The 19,670-nt window shown below is 37.3% G+C and overlaps 1 protein-coding gene and 1 long non-coding RNA gene across 5 annotated transcripts in view; one reads left to right on the forward strand and one right to left on the reverse strand.

Moving 5' to 3' along the window:
* The window catches only part of EFEMP1 (EGF containing fibulin extracellular matrix protein 1), a 69,180-nt gene that overhangs the window by 42,808 nt on the left and 6,702 nt on the right, over positions 1-19,670 (forward strand). For all 4 annotated transcript variants that reach the window (XM_081254823.1, XM_081254822.1, XM_081254824.1 and 1 more), the window contains 5 exons: positions 9,406-9,528; positions 13,426-13,545; positions 14,519-14,638; positions 15,661-15,780; positions 19,476-19,599. In XM_081254823.1, coding sequence (XP_081110949.1) covers positions 9,406-9,528; positions 13,426-13,545; positions 14,519-14,638; positions 15,661-15,780; positions 19,476-19,599 — 607 coding nt within the window. The remainder of the gene's footprint in view (positions 1-9,405; positions 9,529-13,425; positions 13,546-14,518; positions 14,639-15,660; positions 15,781-19,475; positions 19,600-19,670) is intronic.
* Positions 1-19,670, reverse strand: part of LOC308628160 — a 211,697-nt gene that overhangs the window by 12,254 nt on the left and 179,773 nt on the right. The window lies entirely within an intron of this gene.

Below are 19,670 nucleotides of genomic sequence, written 5' to 3' on the forward strand. Positions count from 1 at the left end.
CATTTTCATTTTCATTCAGTTTGAAATAGTCCTAAATTTCAATTTTGTTATCTTCTTTAAATCATGAGTTCTTTTGAAGTGTATTTCTTCTTTTCCAAAAGAGAGGGATTTTTTAGTTTTGTCATCGTCGTTGTTGCTGTTTCTATCTTATTTGCATTGTAATTAGAGAACAAAATCTGTATATTGCAATTTTTGAAGTTTATTTAGACTTGTCTTAAGACCAGAATATAGTCATTTTATTTTAATATTTCCTCAATACTTGAAAAGGTTATGTGTTCTGTACAGTGTTCTGTGTATGTAAGTTCAAAGTTTTTAATCATGTTATTCATATTTTCTATTCATTTCTGAAAATGTATGTTTATTCTTTTAGTTATGGGAGAGATATGTTAAAATCTCTTACTGTGTTTATTCATTTTTCCCTTTAGTTTTATCCATTTTTGCTTTATCTATATTGAGGCTATGTGATTAAATGAAGTTAAATTTAGAATTTCTACATTTTCCTGGTGAACTAAACTTTTATCATTACACAGTACTACATTTTATTCTTTGTAATCTTTTTTCCCTTAAAGTCAACTTTAATATTGCAAAGCCAACTTTCTTTTGGTTAGTGTTTGCATAGCATATTTTCCATCTTTTTTCTTTAATCTACCTGTGTCCTTATATTTAAATCATTTCTCTTGAAGCAGCGTATTTGGGTTTTGGTTTCGTAATCAACCTGAGAATTTTTAGTTTTTATAAGAGCATTTAATTCACTTACCTTTAATGTAACTATTGATATGTTTAGGTTTAAACTACCATTTTACGATTTGCCTTTTTTTTTCATTCTGCACATTTTAGTTTCTTTTTCTTTCCTTTCTTGCTTTCTGTCTAAAATGACGTACTGTTTTGTACTATTCCATTCTCCCCTGTACTAGATTTGCAGTTTTATACTCTTTGCTATTCTTTTAGTGTTTCCCTAGGGAATACTTTAACATGTACCCTTGACTTATCAAATTCCAAAATAAATTGGTAGTTTTACCTCTCCCCAGACTATAGAAGGACCTTAAAGAACTTAAACTCCATTTACCTTCCCGCCAACCCATGTGCTTTATTCCCATATATTTTAATTCTAATTTTTTATAAATCACAAAAGACCTTACTATTTTTGTTTTATATAGTTGGTGTTCATTAAGATTTACCCACATATTTATCCTTTCATTGCTTTTCATTTTGCTGGAATTTTGAATCAGAAAGAGACAAGAAAAAGGAATTTAGTACAAATTTGATGAGTCACACCCCTCACTCCCTTCATACTACCTATCCATTTGGAATTCAGAAAAATAGAAGGGCCCTGAGGCATATGGGGAAACATTGTGCAGAAACCTCATAAGTACGATGTAATGAAATGGGCAGGAAGATACACACAAGAATGTAACATGCTCTGAAGGCAAGAGGCACAAAGATACACTTTATTTTCAAAGTCTTAGGCAGTTAATGATTTGGAGAAGTATTGCCAAGTTATACTCAGCAAATTTAGTAGTATGCCTCAATTTAATGGGCACAAAATCTGTTTATTGTTGAATGAACAACAAGTATAATGTTTATTGGTCTCATACAATTAGGAGGTCACCAAGCCATGCTTGTTATAATTGGCATTGCCATAGCCAGGGGCTTATGTGACCTCAAGTGATGATTGGCCTGACGGAGTAAGCCAGGAATGTGTGTGCTTTGGGCTAGAGAGACTGACTAATCTGACTGTAAGGCCTCAAGGAGGGGGACCAGGAATCAAGCCACAGTGCTCACGGAGGGCATGGAGGACTCAGTTGAATGTACTCAGTCTCCATCCAGTTCATCACTCTCCAGGGGTTTGATCTGGAGCTGGGGATAGGAGGAAGGCGGAAGGGGCAGGGTGAAGCAGTGGAGCACCAGGAAAACACAATTGAAATATCAATGCAGAGGCATCCCCTAATAAGATGGGATCATAATTCCTATGAAGGCCATCCAGTTTGAAGTAGATTGCCAGCTTGTATGGGATGGGCTTGAACTTTCATACAGTCTTTAATTCCTGGTACTCAGCCATCCTAGAGCAAAGACTAATGGTGCTGCTTGTTTCAAAACACAGTTTTACCTCCACAAGTTTGTAGATTGATGATTGACTGTAATATCATTCCAAATACCAGGGTCATCTTTTCCCAATTTTTAATGGATAATTAAGTTTAAGAAGAAAAAAGGGAGTTTACCTGGGTATGACATATTCTCAGAGATGCCAGAGAATACTCCTGACAGTTAACAATCATTTATCAGTAGAAAATGTCTTTCCCTTAAGATTCTGAAATCAATAAGCTTCACTTTGCCAGTGTGCAAAAAGAGGGGAAGAATGAGGATTAAGGTCTTTGTGTCCTTGCTTTTCTCTGTTTTAGCCTATGATTGGTCCACTTGGTTTGTGTGTAGTACAGAGGAGTCACGAGTTGATGGTTCATGTTCACCAGTTGGTTTTCTCCCCCACATTCATGAATATTTAATATGAATTCACAAGGTTAGACATGAACTGTATGTCTAACCTCATCCAATCATCTTGCAAATGAACACCACTAGCCACAGAGGAGACTAGGTGAGAGAGGGTCGATATGCAGTGCAAAACCATCATCACTGCTGGTGAAGCAACTGCAAGTACATGTAGCACGATTTTTCCATATGGGAACAGCGTATTTCAAGGTTCTGTTAGAACACAGTGCAATGTCAAGGACTTCCAGAACACTTGATTCACCACTCTCTAAAACAAAGAAATTAACTATCAGGGAGGCTGATATTTGTTGATTTGGGTGATATTTTTGTTTATCATTTAAAGCACACCAAACTATTAACAATCTGTTTTGCCAGAACAGATAAGAATTCAGAACTATAAATCTACTGCTGGCCATCAATGAAGTCAGTCCTCTTTTGTTACTTAATATCAGTATTTATTTTCTCCGCTAGAACTGCTTAGCTTGGGTGAATTCTAGCTGATAATTTCAGAAGGGTGAAAAGCTAACTAGAACTGGGCATTTTGCCCAGATAAATCTGATTCCAGTACTATGAAGGAAGCAGCAAGGGAAATAGAAAATCTTTGACAAAAATTGTTGATAATTGGCTAAGGATTGGGGAGGGAAACAGAAGATTTGGAGAGCTATGAAAGTTATTCTAATGTAGAAGAAAGATGCGAGGGAGGAACCAACGCCCTAAAGATTAACAACCTTCTCTTTAAATCTAAGAAAAATTATGTATCTATATAATATATATAAGAAATTTATATACATATATGACTACAATAAAACTTCTGCTATCCTGAACTCTTAAGAAATAAGCCTTTCTGGAAACCTAAATTGCAGAAGCAAAATAGAAATCTTAAGTTTGAATCTCTGCTCTGTGTGACCTTGGGCAGGTCACTCATCAACCTACATTTCAGTGGCAACTCCTGCCTCATCCAAAAATTGTGGATAATGAAACCATTATTCCACAGGGCTGTAACTAGGATTAAATCAGAGGCCTGTAGATCTAATTTCCTAATCAAATAATAGATGTTTAAATACTGTTAAATATTTACCTATTTTTATGCCAGTTAATTTTAGAATTTTAACAAATTTGTATGTGAAGTTATATAAAATATTACACACCTTCTCCTTAATCAGATGTCAATCACCATAATTTAATGTCTTGATTTCTCAGGTTATCATTATTAATAGTCATTAATGGATGAGGCAGCAATAAAATAGCAATGCCTCAGCACTTGTTGAAATAGTTGCTACCTTCCAGGATTATACTGAAAAATAAGATTAATATCCAAAATAACTGTAAGATCTTCACCCAATGAGTCCCTTTTATTCAAAAAGTTTCATAGATGAAGTAGAAAGAGTACTTTGCTGGGAACTAATTTATTGTTCGGTCACTAGAGAAAGGAAGAAAGGAAGAGAGAGAGGGAAAGAAGGAAGGCAGGCAGGCAGGCAGGAAGGAAGGAAGAAGGGAGGGAGGGAAGGAAGGAAGGAAAGGAAAGAAAGGAAGGAAAGAGGAAAGAAAGAGGGAGGGAGGGAGGAAGAAAGGAAGGAAGAGAGAGAGAGGAAGAAAAAAAAAAAAGAAAGAAAGCAGCCAGGAGTAAAGTAGCTCATCCTTATAGCAAATATGAATCTTGACCTTTTTTTTCCTATTTTACTCCATTTATGAGATTAAATTAGTATGGTTGGGGAAAACATAAAATAACATTTTAGATCCACACATCAAGAAATAGCAGCAACTTGAACTTAACCACTACCTTTTCTTTACCATCAAATAATATTTACAAAGAATGCACAGTGTCCCACTCAGATCTAGTCAAGATATGGTTATTTTACTCTAAGAATTTACGGTCTGGAAACAAAAAGATTTATTTTGAGAATTCTGAACTTTTTAAAATCTGTGCATTATCATTAAGGATAGACAGTCTATTTTACAGATGGAGAATCAGAGAGAAAAAGAATTGATGCCATGGCCCTAGATCACAGAGGCAGTGACAGAATAAAAATAATTATTTTTATTTTTATTATTCCTATTTCAGGAATAATATTCCTATTTCAGTGCATTATCATCAAACACACCATCTGGTCAATGGTGGCTTATTCCAAAGTAGTTCTGAATTATTCCCTAAATGTAAAGCAGCACAAATGAGAAAAGTTTAGGTGGTAATCTAAAGCATTTAAGGTACACAAAGTCTTTGCCCAGGAAAACACAGTGGAGTGACTCCATGTCGTGGTAAGTTATCAAATTATGGAAAGAACATTGCAGAGATTAAAATGTTGCATAAGAGAGAGAAAGCAGCATGAGTCAGGGGTTTGGGAAATATGAGTCAGACTGAAGGGCAGGAGCCAAAAACATAGAGAATGTGGGCCTAAGCAGGGACTTAATGGACATGACAGAGATGTGGACACAGTTGCCTCCATTAACTTTGAGAGAAAACCAAACATGCAGTTCCATAGACTGGAGATCATTGTGATAAAGGGGCTAGCACTGAGAGCTGAGCGAAGATCAGCTGGATTATTTAACGCAATGAGGATGCCAAAGTCAGCAAGAGAGGGACCTACAATAGTATAAATCACTAGAAGGGAGAGTGTGGGCACATTTTTGAAAAATGAGGAAATCACCAAATATTGCCATTAGCTATTCTTAATGCATTAGAATGATGAAATGTGAGTTGATTTACGTGTTGTGATATTTTAGGAAGCACATTCTATTATTTTGTACTTTGGTAATGTTTCCATTAGGCTATGTCTACATAGTTCAGAGCTGCTTCCTGTGGTGTGCAATCCAGACTCTAATCGCACCTTTAAGGCCTTGAATTTTGCTCATGACTTGAGCTACCATGTTATGAGCACCTTCAACCAGGCACTGCACCAGACTCCTCATACACAGCACCTCCAGCCGTGCTGATTCCAGCTGTCTGCCATTCTTCTCACGCAAACTGCTTTTGTCTTATCAGTGTTTTCTAATGTGATCTCCCTTCTGCCTAGAAATAGCCTCCTATTTCTGCCAATCCATGTACCTTACCTTCTTCAAAATGCAGCTCAAAATTCACCTCCTCAGGCCAGCCTTCCACCTCTAATGCTGCCATCTTCCTAGCTTTGCACTTCTTCACCCCACTGCTTTACAGCCATTTCCATCTACTGACATCTTGCTGTTTCTTACGTCTTGCCTGTTACTCAGCCTTGTAAATGTTTAGTTTCATGAGATAAAACACTGATCCTACTTTCTTTAAACTCTAGGCATCAGTTCTTAGCAAACAATCTTGATTCATTCATCCATTTACTGAACAAATATGTTTTGAAAACCCACCCTGTTTCTTGTACTCTGCAAGGTGCTGGGAATACAGAAAAAAGTAATACATAGACCCTGTCCTCAAAGAGCTTGGGTTCAGGGCCCAGGGAATGTGTTAACTGTCTACCTAAAGAACCTAGTGAGCTTAACTGTCAAGGATAACTTACAGATAGTTTAAAAACAAAACAAAAACTCCTCTCCCCAGAGTACTGTTTCCTAGATTATCAGGAAAACCATAGCTGATGTGAGTAGTTTCCATTATGAATAAAGAATTGCTTTTGCTAATACAGGTATTCCCACCACAGAGGGCTTTCATAAACATACCTGGGAGAGCCAGGTCTTCTGGTGCATCTGCACAGAGATGGATATTCTGCTTTGAGTTTCTAACATAGTAGTATATTTTAGTGATTTTCTTACCACATGATATTTAAGACATAGAAATGCATAAAAGTAGAAAAGATAAGCACAAAAGAGTTTAACAATGTAAAACAGTTCTTACATGATTTTGTATAGATGTGTGAATAAACAATAACAGGATCTCAAAGTATAACTTTCAAATTAATAAAACCATGTTATTTAAATAAACCAATAAATTGATGGTATAATTGAAGATAGTTCAAGGAAATCCAGTCTATCTACACATCCTTCAGGATTAGATAACCTGCTAAGAGCAAAGAGGATAAATATTCTAAACTCGAATCGGAAAAGCCATAAATGAAAATGTAGTCTGTTCGTTTACAAGCAGATCCAGCTCAAGGTATAAGATGAAGCATCCATTCAACTCCTTTGGAATAATTTCTTGAAGGGGATTTCATGCAACTGTGTTTTATTGAATTTCAGGGAGGTTTCCCATCTGAAAGAATTAAAACTAAAAGTGCATCCAAGTAAGTAGAAAGTGTATTTAAAATACTACCAGTCAGGGACTTCCCTGGTGCTCCAGTGGTAAAGAATCCACCTTCCAATGCAGGGGACACGGGTTCGATCCCTGGTCGGGGAGCTAAGATCTCACATGCCGCAGGGCAACTAAGCCCGCGTGCCACAACTATTGAGTTCACGCACCTCAACTAGAGAGGCCATGTGCCGCAACCTGCAGAGCCCATGCACCCTGGAGCCTGCGTGCCACAGCTAGAGAAGAGAAAACCCATACACCGCAACTAGAGAGAAGCCCGAGCACCACAACAAAAGATCCTGTGTGCCGCAACTAAGACCCAATGCAGCCAATAAATAAAATAATTTTTTGTAAATAAAGCTTATTCTATAAAATAAATAAATAAAATAAAATACCACCAGTCAATCCTAGGTGAGGTGAGTCCTGATGCAGTTTTGTTTGTTATTGATAGAGAAAGGAAAAGAATATAGTGGCAGTAGAGACAGTCGTATTTTATTTTATTTTTTTTTATTAAATTACTTTAACTCACCTAATAGTTTTATTAAATAATCCTTCTTAGAAGGTAAACAGACCTGGTTCTTAAAAAGGAATAGGTCCAGGGAGCATGGCTTTTATGTTTGAAATCTATTTAATGATATATTAATTCCACTGGAAATGTTAGCCTATTAATCAAAGAGAGAACTAAACGACAAAAAAAAAAAAAAAAAAGGAAGGAAATCACATCAGGAATGCGATGGGGTGGAGGCAGTTTGCAGAGGGATGTCTCAGAAAGAAAAGCCACAGTCACTGGTGAAGCCTCCTTTAGAAAATGTAGCAGCCAGCCTGAGCCCTTGATCTTCTGCCAGCATGTACCGAGGAAACTTGCCACATCTGAATCTCACATTGCCGTATCTCTCAGTGCTATTATCACTACAAATGCTGGCAAATGTTCTTGACATAAAACAATATGAACTCTGCTGTCATTTCTGCATTAGCGGGTCATAAAGCTCTGAAGAAACCCCAGTAGACATGTTTTCATCAAGTGCATATGAGAAAATAATAAAAGACACAAAAAGAGCAGATAATTTCAAAGCAAGATTGCTGTACCTCTGCATAGTGCCTGAAAAGGACAGAGTTGTAATCACCGATTTGAAAATAATAGTAATAATAATAAAAAATTCAAAACAAAAATAAAAAATAAGAAAAAATTCACCAAAACTTTAAAACCAGATAATAAGAATTATGTAAGTAGATGCTTTTATAGGTTATTATCCAATAAACAGCCATACATCCCTCGAGTATTCTTTATCTCCCCTCCCTCCTTCTTTTGGAGAGAATCTCTCTTATCATTTCCACACCTAGCTAACTAAAGCCGATATCTGAGGACAACTCTCTTATAACCTGAGCTTCCTACATTATTACACTGGGTGTAGTATTACTGGGTGTAATAATGTGCATTTATGTGCACAGTGCAGCAGTTATGTTTGAAAATAAAGAAAGATGAAAGGGAACACACCAGGGGCTACTCTCTGAGCTTCTTAAAGGGAAGGCAGGATTTAAGGAATAAATTCTAATTACCGATGATTCATTTTTGGTACTGATTTTTGCCCCATTATTTCTTCCAAAGCACCACCATGGGTCTGCCACAGTGATGATCTAAACACCCCTAAACCTTTCTCAGTTTTTATGCAAAATTTGTCATCTAAGAATTACAAATTTTAGATATTTTTTAATGAAGCTTAGAATCTTCAGTTGTTGAAGAATGCCAAAATTTTATAATCCTTTCATCTGTGCTATTTAACCTCATAATATGAGAGATTTGAATGAATGAAAAGGTGATGTGGATAAGGCAAAATTATATTTCACTTATAAATTACTGTAATATGAGAGACACACACAAGTGCCCATCATATTTTGATCTCAAAGAAATTTGTTATAACAAGTTCATATTATGACTGAATATTTTTTACTTTTCTGGAGCTATAATCTACCTACTCCTTAAGGTACATTTAGTAAACTGTTCCAAGAAGTGAAATGTTTTGGGAAAATGTGTATTTTAAACTACACCAGCCTATCTCTCCTAGAGGAATGTGATTAAATTGAATCCTTTTTATTTTGAAATTTGCAATGAAAAGTTTATACATTTATGTTGTGCTAAAGTTTACCAAAAAAAAACCCAACAGCAACAGGGAATGCATAATATTAAAGTTTGATTTTTACCTAGTTATTGGGCAGATTTTTAGAGATTAGTTACTAGAAATTATTTCAAATGTCATATATTGGGTGGAAAAGCAAGTATCATACAATTTATTTACATTTTAAAACACACAAAACAATACTGTATACTGTAATGGGTGCATAACTGTATAATAAAAGTATAAAAAATCTCAGGGAAGGATTCACACCTACCAGGATGGTAATAGGTGGGTGGGTAAAGGAATGAGGATGGAGTAAGGCTTTAGGTACATCTCCAGTGTTTCATTTCTTAACAAAACAAAGTGAGCTGAGGCCCGCATGGCAGAATGTTAGCATTTGTTAAATCTAAGTGGTACACACTGACATCTATGAAATTACTTTTTGAACACTTGAAATAATGTGTCATTTTAAGCATTTCCAATATAACAGTATTACAGAGTAAAAACTTGGTTTTTTTAAGAAAAGTATGATGGCAAAATGGAGGAACTATCAACATTTTCACAAGAGACTCAAACTATTTTTGTGCTGCGTGTCTTTAACAGACATAGATGAGTGCACTGCAGGGACGCACAACTGTAGAGCCGACCAAGTGTGCATCAATTTACGAGGTTCCTTCACCTGTCAGTGCCCTCCTGGGTATCAGAAGCGAGGAGAGCAGTGTGTAGGTAAGTACAACAGTGCACTATGCCAAGTCCTGTCTGGAGAATCTTAACTGTTTAAACCTCAGTCCTTTAAAACAAAGCACTCATCTTTATTTGGAGAATGATAGTGCTTATTTTTTCATTGACTACCAATCCATTTTCCACGTTAACAAGAAAAAAACTAGCCTTAAAGGTTGAGCATATTCTGGGTATCAAAGCGTTGGCTACATGTTAGACTAAGCAAAAGCAGAAATTTGGGGTGTGAATGAGACCACAAAAGCAACCGGGAAAATCATTTAAAATTAGTTATTTGGTACCCTAGCATTAAAACACTGGTGCTATGGGCTTCATTCACTGGTTGTAGCATAGCATAGCTTATGGGGCAAATGGTGAGGTTCAAATCCCAGCTCTACCCCTAACTCACTTTGAGACCTTGGGCAAGTTACTTAAATCCTCTGTGTCTCACTCTTTTCCTTTGTACTATGGAGATAACACCCGCCTCTATCTGAGGAGCTCATGTGCAGCAGTGCTTAGAATGGCTCCTGGTTCTGGGTTGTATAGCTGTGTGCCATCATTATGTAATGAGTTAACAGACTTGTACTAAACATTCTTTACGTGGCAAGTGGGTGCAGTGCTAGGGATGCAACACATGTGCCCTCCTTGAGAGTTCTACTTGAGCTCTCTGAGGACAGGGGCCAGGCCTGGTTTGTGTCATTGTTGTCTCCCCAGTCCCTGAAGAGTGCCCGCCAAGTAGGTGCTCAATGCATGCTTTTTGAATGACAGGAAGAACATGATATGGGGAGGCCAACTGGCAAATGAGAAGTAAACTGAAGTGTTCTGGGCTCAATCTTGAGGCCCAGAACTAGGATGAAACTCTGTAATTGACTCCCTCTGTCCACTGATTTACATACCACCTCTTACCATAAGATCAGTGAAGAGTCCTTATTTTCTCTTAGGAACAGAGGATAATGATGTGGGGACAGGCAACCCAGCATCAATTTTCACCTGAGAATGTGAGCTTTTGGTGTCAGGATGTCAACACTGAGCTCCTCATGGGACCTGGCCCTGTTCTTCCTGCCATGGGGTTGTGCATAGGTGCTGGGGCTAGTGCCCAGCCTCTGAGGAAGGACCAGGGCTTGCACTGACTGAAGCTGCGACTTAAGAGAAAATTGTGTGGAAAACTCCACAGGCACCAAAGTTTTGCCCACTGTATTAGTCAGGAAAATAAACAATTGAGGGTGTAAAAAGTATACAAAAAGAAAAAACCCAGCCTACTATGGGAAGAATCAAAGCGAATGGAACTTATGGTTAGAGCCCTTTATGGTATGGCAGGAGATGTCCTTAAATTCAGATCTAGGACTTCCCTGGTGGTCCAGTGGTTAAGACTCCATGCTTCCACTGCAGGGTGTGCAGGTTCATCCCTGGTCATCCCTAGTAGGGGAAATAAGATCCCACATGCCACGTGGTGCCGCCAAGAATTAAAAAAAAAAAAATTCAGGTCTAATCATGTGGCTTCCTCACTGTTCCCCTCACCCATAGAACCAACACTACATTCCTCAACAGAGCATATAAGGTCTTCCTCTCTCTAGCCCTTGCCCAGCTCTATTGTATCAACACCCCTCTCCTGCCAAAATAATTATACTCCAGCTTTGCCCCACTAGTTATAGTTCCCCAATACATCACACAGTGTCACACTTTGGTGCCTCTACCAGAGACATTCAGTCCTAACAAACTCCTGTTCAACTCTCAAATTCTAGCTCAAGGTAACTTCCTCTGGGAGGTCTTCCATGATATACCCAAATATAATTAGTCACTCCCTCCTCTATGCCAGTAATTCTCAAACTCTGATGGATCCTTTGTAAATTTCCAACCTGTTATAGATCAATACTTATGTAGAGTACAGTAAGAATGTTGCAGTAACATCAAATTGTTATTCCTAAACACTTGCTCCCAATTTCTGTACTTATTCATTGCGGACTGGTCCAAATGGTCCGTGGACCAGTAGTGGTCAGCAGATCACACTTTGAGTAGAATGGTGCTCCCTCTCTCCCTTGTACACTTTTCTATTTTGATCTTATAATTCCATGCATTAATTTGTTTTCATGCCTATTTTCCATACAAGACAGGGGTAGAATATATATATGATTATCATTGTTATAAACCTACATTACCAAACACAATGATAGCAAATAACAATGGTTCAATGAATGTTTACTGGTTGAGAAGACATGCATTATTTATTCATCAAATATTTAGTGAGGGCTGACTGTGCGCCAAGTTCTAGGTATTGGGCCATTGTAGTAAACAAACAGATTTTACAGAACCGCAGCCCATGGAACTATTAGAAAGTACCACTTACATAATTTAGCTGTTGATATTGGCACCTGGCTGTAACACTAGGTACTAGGAAGAACCATGCTAAAATTACTTTTAATTAGTATGAACTTTCCATTCATTCAGCTAATGTTTATTGAGCACCTACTATGCCAGACCCTGTTCCAGGTATGAAGCACACAACAGTGAACAGACAAAAAATACTTTACCTCTACCTCAAGAGGAGGAAATTTGCCTTGCATTATAGGGAGGGACACAGACAAGAAGCAAATAAACACATAATACAATGTCAAGGAGTGTCACTGGCTACAAAGAAATATAAAGCAGGATAAGGGGGTAGATGGGGAAGAAGAAGTTATTTTATATGGATGGACAGAGATGGCCTCCCTGAGGTGACAATTTGATCAGACACCTAAATAAATTAGGAGGGAAGCCATGTGAACATCATTACTGTTTACTTCAATATTCAAGTTAAATCAAATATATTTTGCAGCTTATTCATAATAGCTCCCCCCGCTTTTTTTTTTGCCCATTTTGTGCAAGGAAGTTCACCTAAACCATCTCATGTAAGCCTCCCAACAATCCTGCCACATTGCTGATTATTACTCACCGAAGAGGAAATGGAAGCTCTGAGAGGTTAAGACAAAGCTAGTAAATGCCAGAATGAAGATTCAAACTCAGATTACCTTGCAGCCACTTGAGCACACTGCCTTCCACACTTTTAGTTATTAAAGTACTGGAAGGGTTCAGCATAAAGTTTTGTTTTGTTTCATTTTTTCCATGAGATAGTCACTCCATAGTATTACAGTGATTGTGCATAATTGTTATTTTAAATTACACGTGCCATATTGGAGTTGTCACAAAGTGTAGAATCATCAATTAATGGAATTCTATTATGCTTCTAAAATATTAATCCTACTTTGCAAGTTCTCAATTGAGCATTTTATAGTTGGAAATGTTTATACGAGAAGGACACAGGCTGGAACACATCATCAATGTGTCAGAGGGGCACTCTCAAGAAGTAACTTGTTTAGTGTCCCATTCCTTCCATAGCGTTCTTTCACTCGATTCTCACAGAAACTTCATAAGATACACACGCAGCATTACTATCCACATTTTACAGAAGAAAAAACCTAGATACTGAACATTTAAGTGACTTCGCCAAGGTCACCAGCTGAGCAACAGCACGTACCTCCTTTTATTAGTTTTACGCTACATCACTCAATTCTTCCATAGTTCTTTTCTACATCTATCATTATAAATAAGCTTTTAGATTCCCAGCCTGACATTCTCACTTATATGTGAAATAGTTTTAATTACTTTTCCCTCTTTAAATCTCAACCAACCCAACCAGGTTTATGAAGTCTTTGTTCTTAACATCTCATTTAACTGCAGAGGGCAGACCAAAGTGTATTTAAAGCACAGATACCCTAATTTTTTAAAAAGAAAAATAATTACTTTTAAAAGGATGTCTCTAGATAGGTTTTCCATATAATGCTCTGCTGAGAAATTGAGACTAAACAGCTCAATGATAGTAATTTGGATAGTCAATAATTTGGTTCTCTTTGTGTATGATTGATAACCTAGATATAGACGAATGTACCATCCCTCCATATTGCCACCAAAGATGCGTGAACACGCCAGGATCATTTTATTGCCAGTGCAGTCCTGGGTTTCAACTGGCAGCAAACAACTATACCTGCGTAGGTAAGACTTCTGGAAACAGTCATCCTGACTGATTTCTGTCTTTCCAAGCCACACTGCAGTATTTCCAGTTTTCTATGTTCTTGAATGAACTGGTTTCCATCAACTTCCCTGCATAAAGCTGAAAAGACAGTAACCAATCTGGTTTTTTAAAACACATCAAGATGTGAATGGAAAAAAATTTTAACCTTGGTTTTAGTTCTCTTCTGTGAGTGTATCAAAAAAAAATTTTAACTACAGATCAATTGATATACACACACCAATTAGTCAAGAGTGTGTGATATAAATGCTGAAGGTGCCAAAGGGGTTACTGCAAGTTCAAATACATAAACTTTCCGCTGAAAGTGCAACTGATTTTTACATGCTTCTTCTGCCCTTTCAGGATGCAATGTCACGGCACACAATTTTAAGATTGGCATGACATGGAAAGAATCTAGTGCAGGAAAAATGCCTTTTCACAATATTTTCAGTGCCTTAGAGCATTGCAAAACTCTGTATGGGTCTCAAAGGCTTATGTTATAATTGTAATGGAATTTAACAGGACCCATTTAAAAAGTACTAAATAGCACAGATAAATCTTCACTACAGCATGCTGAGAGACCGTATTAGTATGTGTCTTATATCAATTATTTATAGACTTGGCATTTTGCATCTGAACAACAATACAAGAAAATAGATACTGGAATGTATATTTATTAGAATCATTAAATTCTTTTGGAAAGATTCATCAAACACCAAACTAACTGTCATTCCCAGAAAAAAAAAATATTCTGGTATTTTTAAAAGAAGTATATGACAGATGTTTGAAGTTGTTCCAACAAATATGAAACCTGAATGGATGTTCTCCAGTGAGCTTCTGCAGAGCAAAGAATCCAGCTAGGGAATTGCTCACTTATCATCGGATGACATAGGTACAAAAGAGCAAGGCTATGTTTAAAGACATAGATATATAAATGTGTATAACCTTGCCTTTCAGACATAAATGAATGTGATGCCAGCAATCAATGTGCTCAGCAATGCTACAACATTCTTGGTTCATTCATCTGTCAGTGCAATCAAGGATATGAGCTAAGCAGTGACAGGCTCAACTGTGAAGGTAAAATATTGTCCAAGTAATTAGTAATCATGGTCCACTTCCTGTGATTGCTGTCGCTTTAATCCAAGTGTGTACCTGTTTATGAAAGCAAATTTTTATCCATGGAAATTCTGTTCTAAAATCCAGTTAATTTAGTTCAATTATAACATTGACTTTTTAGTATGTTTTCAAAAGAAAGGAGAAGAAACAAAATAATTGAAATATTAGATGTAGGCTGGGTCTGATAATTAGCAAGGGTGCTCTAGTGTCTTGTTTCTCAAGTGTGATGCAATGGCTAACAGCAGTGGCATCTCCTGGGAGCCTGTGAGAATTGTAGAATCTCAGGCCCCAGCCCAGACCTACTGAGTCAGATTCTGCATCTAATGAGAACTCCAGGTGACTGGCATGCATGTTTAAGTTCAAAAATGGCTGATTGCATGTCAGGAACATTAGAAGAGGAACCAGGAGACCTGGCCCCTAGTCATGCCTGCCACTGTGTAATTCAAAAGGCATAAGACATCCTGAGGGAGATGCCATTAACACTTCATGCTCCCGACTTCCTCACAAACGCTCCCACCTTTTCTTGGGACAGCACCATTGACAAATGCAAAGCATTCTTCCAGGGCATCACCTCTAGAAGCTAGCACAGGGATGGAACTTGGAGTTCAAAACTCAGATGAACTTGGGAGCAGAGCCACCCAATTTCTGAGAAGGCAAATATGAATCTGCATCACTGGGTGGGTCTGCCAAGCACAACATGAAGATCATCAAACACAAGCCAACTCATTCAGTCTGTTCAGCTAGTATGGTTAGTTCCAGGATTCGCCAAACTGTCAGCAATAAGTGAGTAAAACTGATGGTAAGAAAAACTCTCTGTGCTGTGAAGCTCTATGGGAAATGAGCTGATATTGTTAGAATTTGCACTTGAGCTTCTTATAAAGTATTGTATTTCTGTTTCAGAGTATGCAGTGTTAAAAAAAATTACCAAAATAGTGACATGTAAGTTTTCCACTCTGTCTTATTGCTCTTGTCTGGTTCAACAGACATTGATGAATGCAGAACCTCGAGCTACCTGTGTCAATATCAATGTGTCAATGAGCCTGGGAAATTCTCTTGTATGTGCCCCCAGGGATATCAAGTGGTGAGAAGTAGAACATGTCAGGGTAAGTTTATTGTTTTCATATCTGTTAAGTTTTAACCAGGAAAAGCAGGGAGGAAGTTGTAGGATTCTCTATCCCAGACTTTCATTTTTTACAATTTGAGCTCTTTTTTTCCCCCTGTTGATCATGAGACATGCACATCTCATAAAGAGGATATTCAGTGTTAACTCTCTTTGAAATTTAAAGTAATCATTTTTCTTTCTTAAAATAAATAATTTTAAGAAAATATTGGTATGCCTTCTATATAGCCTACATAATCCCTATGATATACATCCTCTAATCATCCACCAGAAAAGATTCAATTATTAAAATATTTCACCATGAGTTTCGGTGTAGAGCATAAGCTTAATGTGTGGTTAGGTACACCTCAAACTGATCTGAATTCTCTAAAACACCAGGATTATAAATTGGATAGTAATATAAGTGTTGAGAAAATCAGCTTCATGTGTATTAAAAAGTGCTTGAATACTTCAGTAAAAAAACTATTAATCCAAAAATAGCTAATGTCTTCAGGTCCAGTTCTAAAATAAATGTTCAGGTGATTGTCACAGCTACATGTAGGTGGAAGAAGTGGCTCTCTACATGGTATGATTTCAGAGTCTCTTTGAAAGATTTGAAAATGTGCACCCTCTCCTCCCTACCTCCTGCATGTAGCTTAAAATTTCTTTAACAGGCAAAAGACTATTCAGGTAAAACTAAAACTAGATAATCCTGGAAAAATTGGTACAAACACAGGTTTACATAAAGCAGTGAGAGAGTGAAAAAAAAACTGACTGAACTTGAAGACACAAAATCTGTTTGAGACCTAGCTGTATGGCATTCTATCTATACAATTTGAACAAATTATCAAACTTCTCTGAGCCTCAACTTTCTCATTTGGAAACGGGAGTTGAGGGAATGAAATGGAATAACATACAGAAAAATTATTTATAAACTATAAAACCTGTAAAGTTCAATATGTTTTTATGAAATTTACCCAGCAATATAAATGACTAGTAGCAAATCTTCTCTAGAAGAAGGGCAGTAAAATATTAAGAAAGGAAAAGATCAAGGAAAGGAGACACTCAGGATTCTCAGTCTATATCATGATTTTACAGGGAAAGATTAATTCACAGGAACATCCATGACCTGAGATTTTATAGTATGCATGTGATCATTCAACTAGAATCCAACCACTAAATATGAGCATAATCAGAATGTAGTTCATTGCACAATAAACATCTTTCTACCCCTTTCCACATTACTAGAGACTCTGTAATGTTAATTGTGGAGAAACATTGCATTCCAATGGTTTTACTTTCTGAACCCTAATTGAGACTTTTAACATGAATATTACATGCGGGAAAATGTTAGCCAGTGGGATTCCTTAACCAATTTCCCTGGAGTCCTGAAACAAATGTCTATGTGTTTCTGATCATAAATGGATTTGACACCCAGCAAAAGACAGAAACAAGTTAACATTCAGTGGAATCTTACCAGCCTACTCTATTTATATCTGTTATAACGAAAGGTGAAAATGCAGTGGAATTGCAAATAGGAGATTCATTAGTGTTATATATTGAAGAATGTTTGGTTAAACTAAAACATTTTTTGTGAAAGAGACTTACCATTCTTTTAGGGTACAAAATAATCGGTTTCCCCCACTGAAACCATTCCTTCCCAACCCTGTCCACAGGTTAAAGTAAAACCAAAAGAGTCTTACCTTCCCCCAAAAGGTTTATTGTGGGGATGAAATAACTGTTCTCATTTCCACAGTCTTGCAAAAATTAAAACTCTGTGTGTGTATGTGTGGTGGCAGGTTGTGGGGAGGGGAGAGGGACAGTGGGGAAGGAGAGAAACAGAGAGAGAATACACAGATACACAGACACACATTCATCAAATATTTTAATACTATTAATCATTTCTGAAAAACCTTCCAAAATGATTAAGGAGTTGATTAAGCTAGGTTCTAAATTACTGGAAGTAATAAATAAAATTATCACATAAAGTTTCCTTTTGCTGCTGTTGAACTCCATATAACAAACAAGTCTTCACTTTCCCTGTAGCTAAACAGCATCTTTATTTTTCAAAAAAGTGAAAAATATTGAAAGGACAAGTCAGTTGTGATTTCTTCTGAGGAATCTAAGTTCTTTCTTTAGCCATAGCCAGTCCAAAAGAAGATACTTTTTGTAACTGACTCTTGGAAACTGCATAGCTTTTCCAGTCTCCTCTTGGGTTCCAGATAGCTTTTGCCAGTTTGGAAGCTAAAAGAAAATTTTTTCTCCAAAGACAAGGAATGGAATTATTCTCATTTAGAGGATGCAATACCTTGCAGTGGAGAGATGCCTGTCACTAACTATATGAACTTGGGTCAGCCACTTAACCCTTATTTATTTTCCCTTCATGCCAAATAGAGATAATATATTTCTCACCATCTCCATATGGTTTGTGTGAAGAGCAACTTGGTTCAATTTAATATTTCTTAAAATCCAGGTGCCCCCAGTGCACTCATGCTAGGTGATAAAGGGATAGAAAGATGTGTACAATAGCCTTTGCCCTCCAGGAGCTTACAAGCTAATAGAAGGATTAAGACAAACATGCAGATTTCAATAATGCAAAGCAAAAAGCAATAAAGGCCCCAAAAGAGGAAAATGAGATATAAGAATTCAGAGAGAAGAAAGAGATCATATCCCAGCAACTAGGCCATGACTACCTGTAAATTAATGAATGAAAATATCTGATTGTGAGGAAGGAATGATTCAGAAAAGGCTTATATTGGATAAAATCTAATCACTATTCAAATGTAAAGGGAGACAAACATACATAGGGATGTGGATATTAATATAATTTTCATTGTCGTAAATGTAATGGTTCTCTAGCATTGTAAACTCTTCTCTCAGATGTCATCTGGGAACTCCTAATTCCCAAATCTAAATTCAGTCTTTGTCCATCCTGGCCTTCCCACAACCCTCCTTCCTGGGACCCTCTCTAGCTCTGACCTCCTTGCACTGCCTTTTCCTGGGTTGCCTCTCACGGCTGACACTGACAGTCCCTTCCTTAATTTCCCTTCTTCCCCATGGTTTTAAATAGCCATGCTCTACATGGTAGGACACTTCATAGCTTCACTTCTTTTGCTGTGAACAGCTTCCTATGGACAGTGTAATCCACTCCCAGAACATTAACTATCCAGCAGCATGCTACAGCTTACTGCAACCACATTCCAGCCTTTCCCTCTCTCCCAAGCTTCTGAGCCTGACAATAAACTTCCATCTCCATAGTTTTTGTTTGCTGCTTTCTCAGCCTGGAAGGCCCTCCCCACTGCAATCTGAAAATCCCATCTAACCACCACCCTTTTCAAGGCCAAGGTAAGAGGCCTCCTCTTTCTTTCAGCTTTCCTTAATTCCCCAGAGAGCAAGAAATAGTGTCTTTCATTTTTATTTAAGCAAAGTCAATGGCAAGCATTTGGCTTTGAATTCAACAGATGAACAATAGGTGCTTGATAAAATACCATGAAATGACACATATTAATCTGTAGAGAATGGCTCCACTACATCTGTCATGAATTAATGCAATGAACCCAGGTCCCACCAAGTCTTGTGTCTAAAAGCAAATTAAACACAGTCCAGATTCTTATACGCCTCCTTCCAGTGGCAAACTAGAATCTGCCACTTATGCAATTTACTTATATCAGTAAACTCTTCGACTCTACATCTCTACAGATATAAATGAGTGTGAGACCACAAATGAATGTCGGGAAGATGAAATGTGTTGGAATTATCATGGCGGCTTCCGTTGTTACCCACGAAATCCTTGTCAAGATCCTTACGTTCTAACATCAGAGAAGTAAGAAAAATCAGAACTTTTGAAACTGAGAATCTTCTGGTTTTACCAAGACTAACTGATGAATACTTTTG

Source organism: Mesoplodon bidens (assembly GCF_964165515.1).
Source record: "Mesoplodon bidens genome assembly, chromosome: 14".
NCBI lineage: Eukaryota > Metazoa > Chordata > Mammalia > Artiodactyla > Ziphiidae > Mesoplodon > Mesoplodon bidens.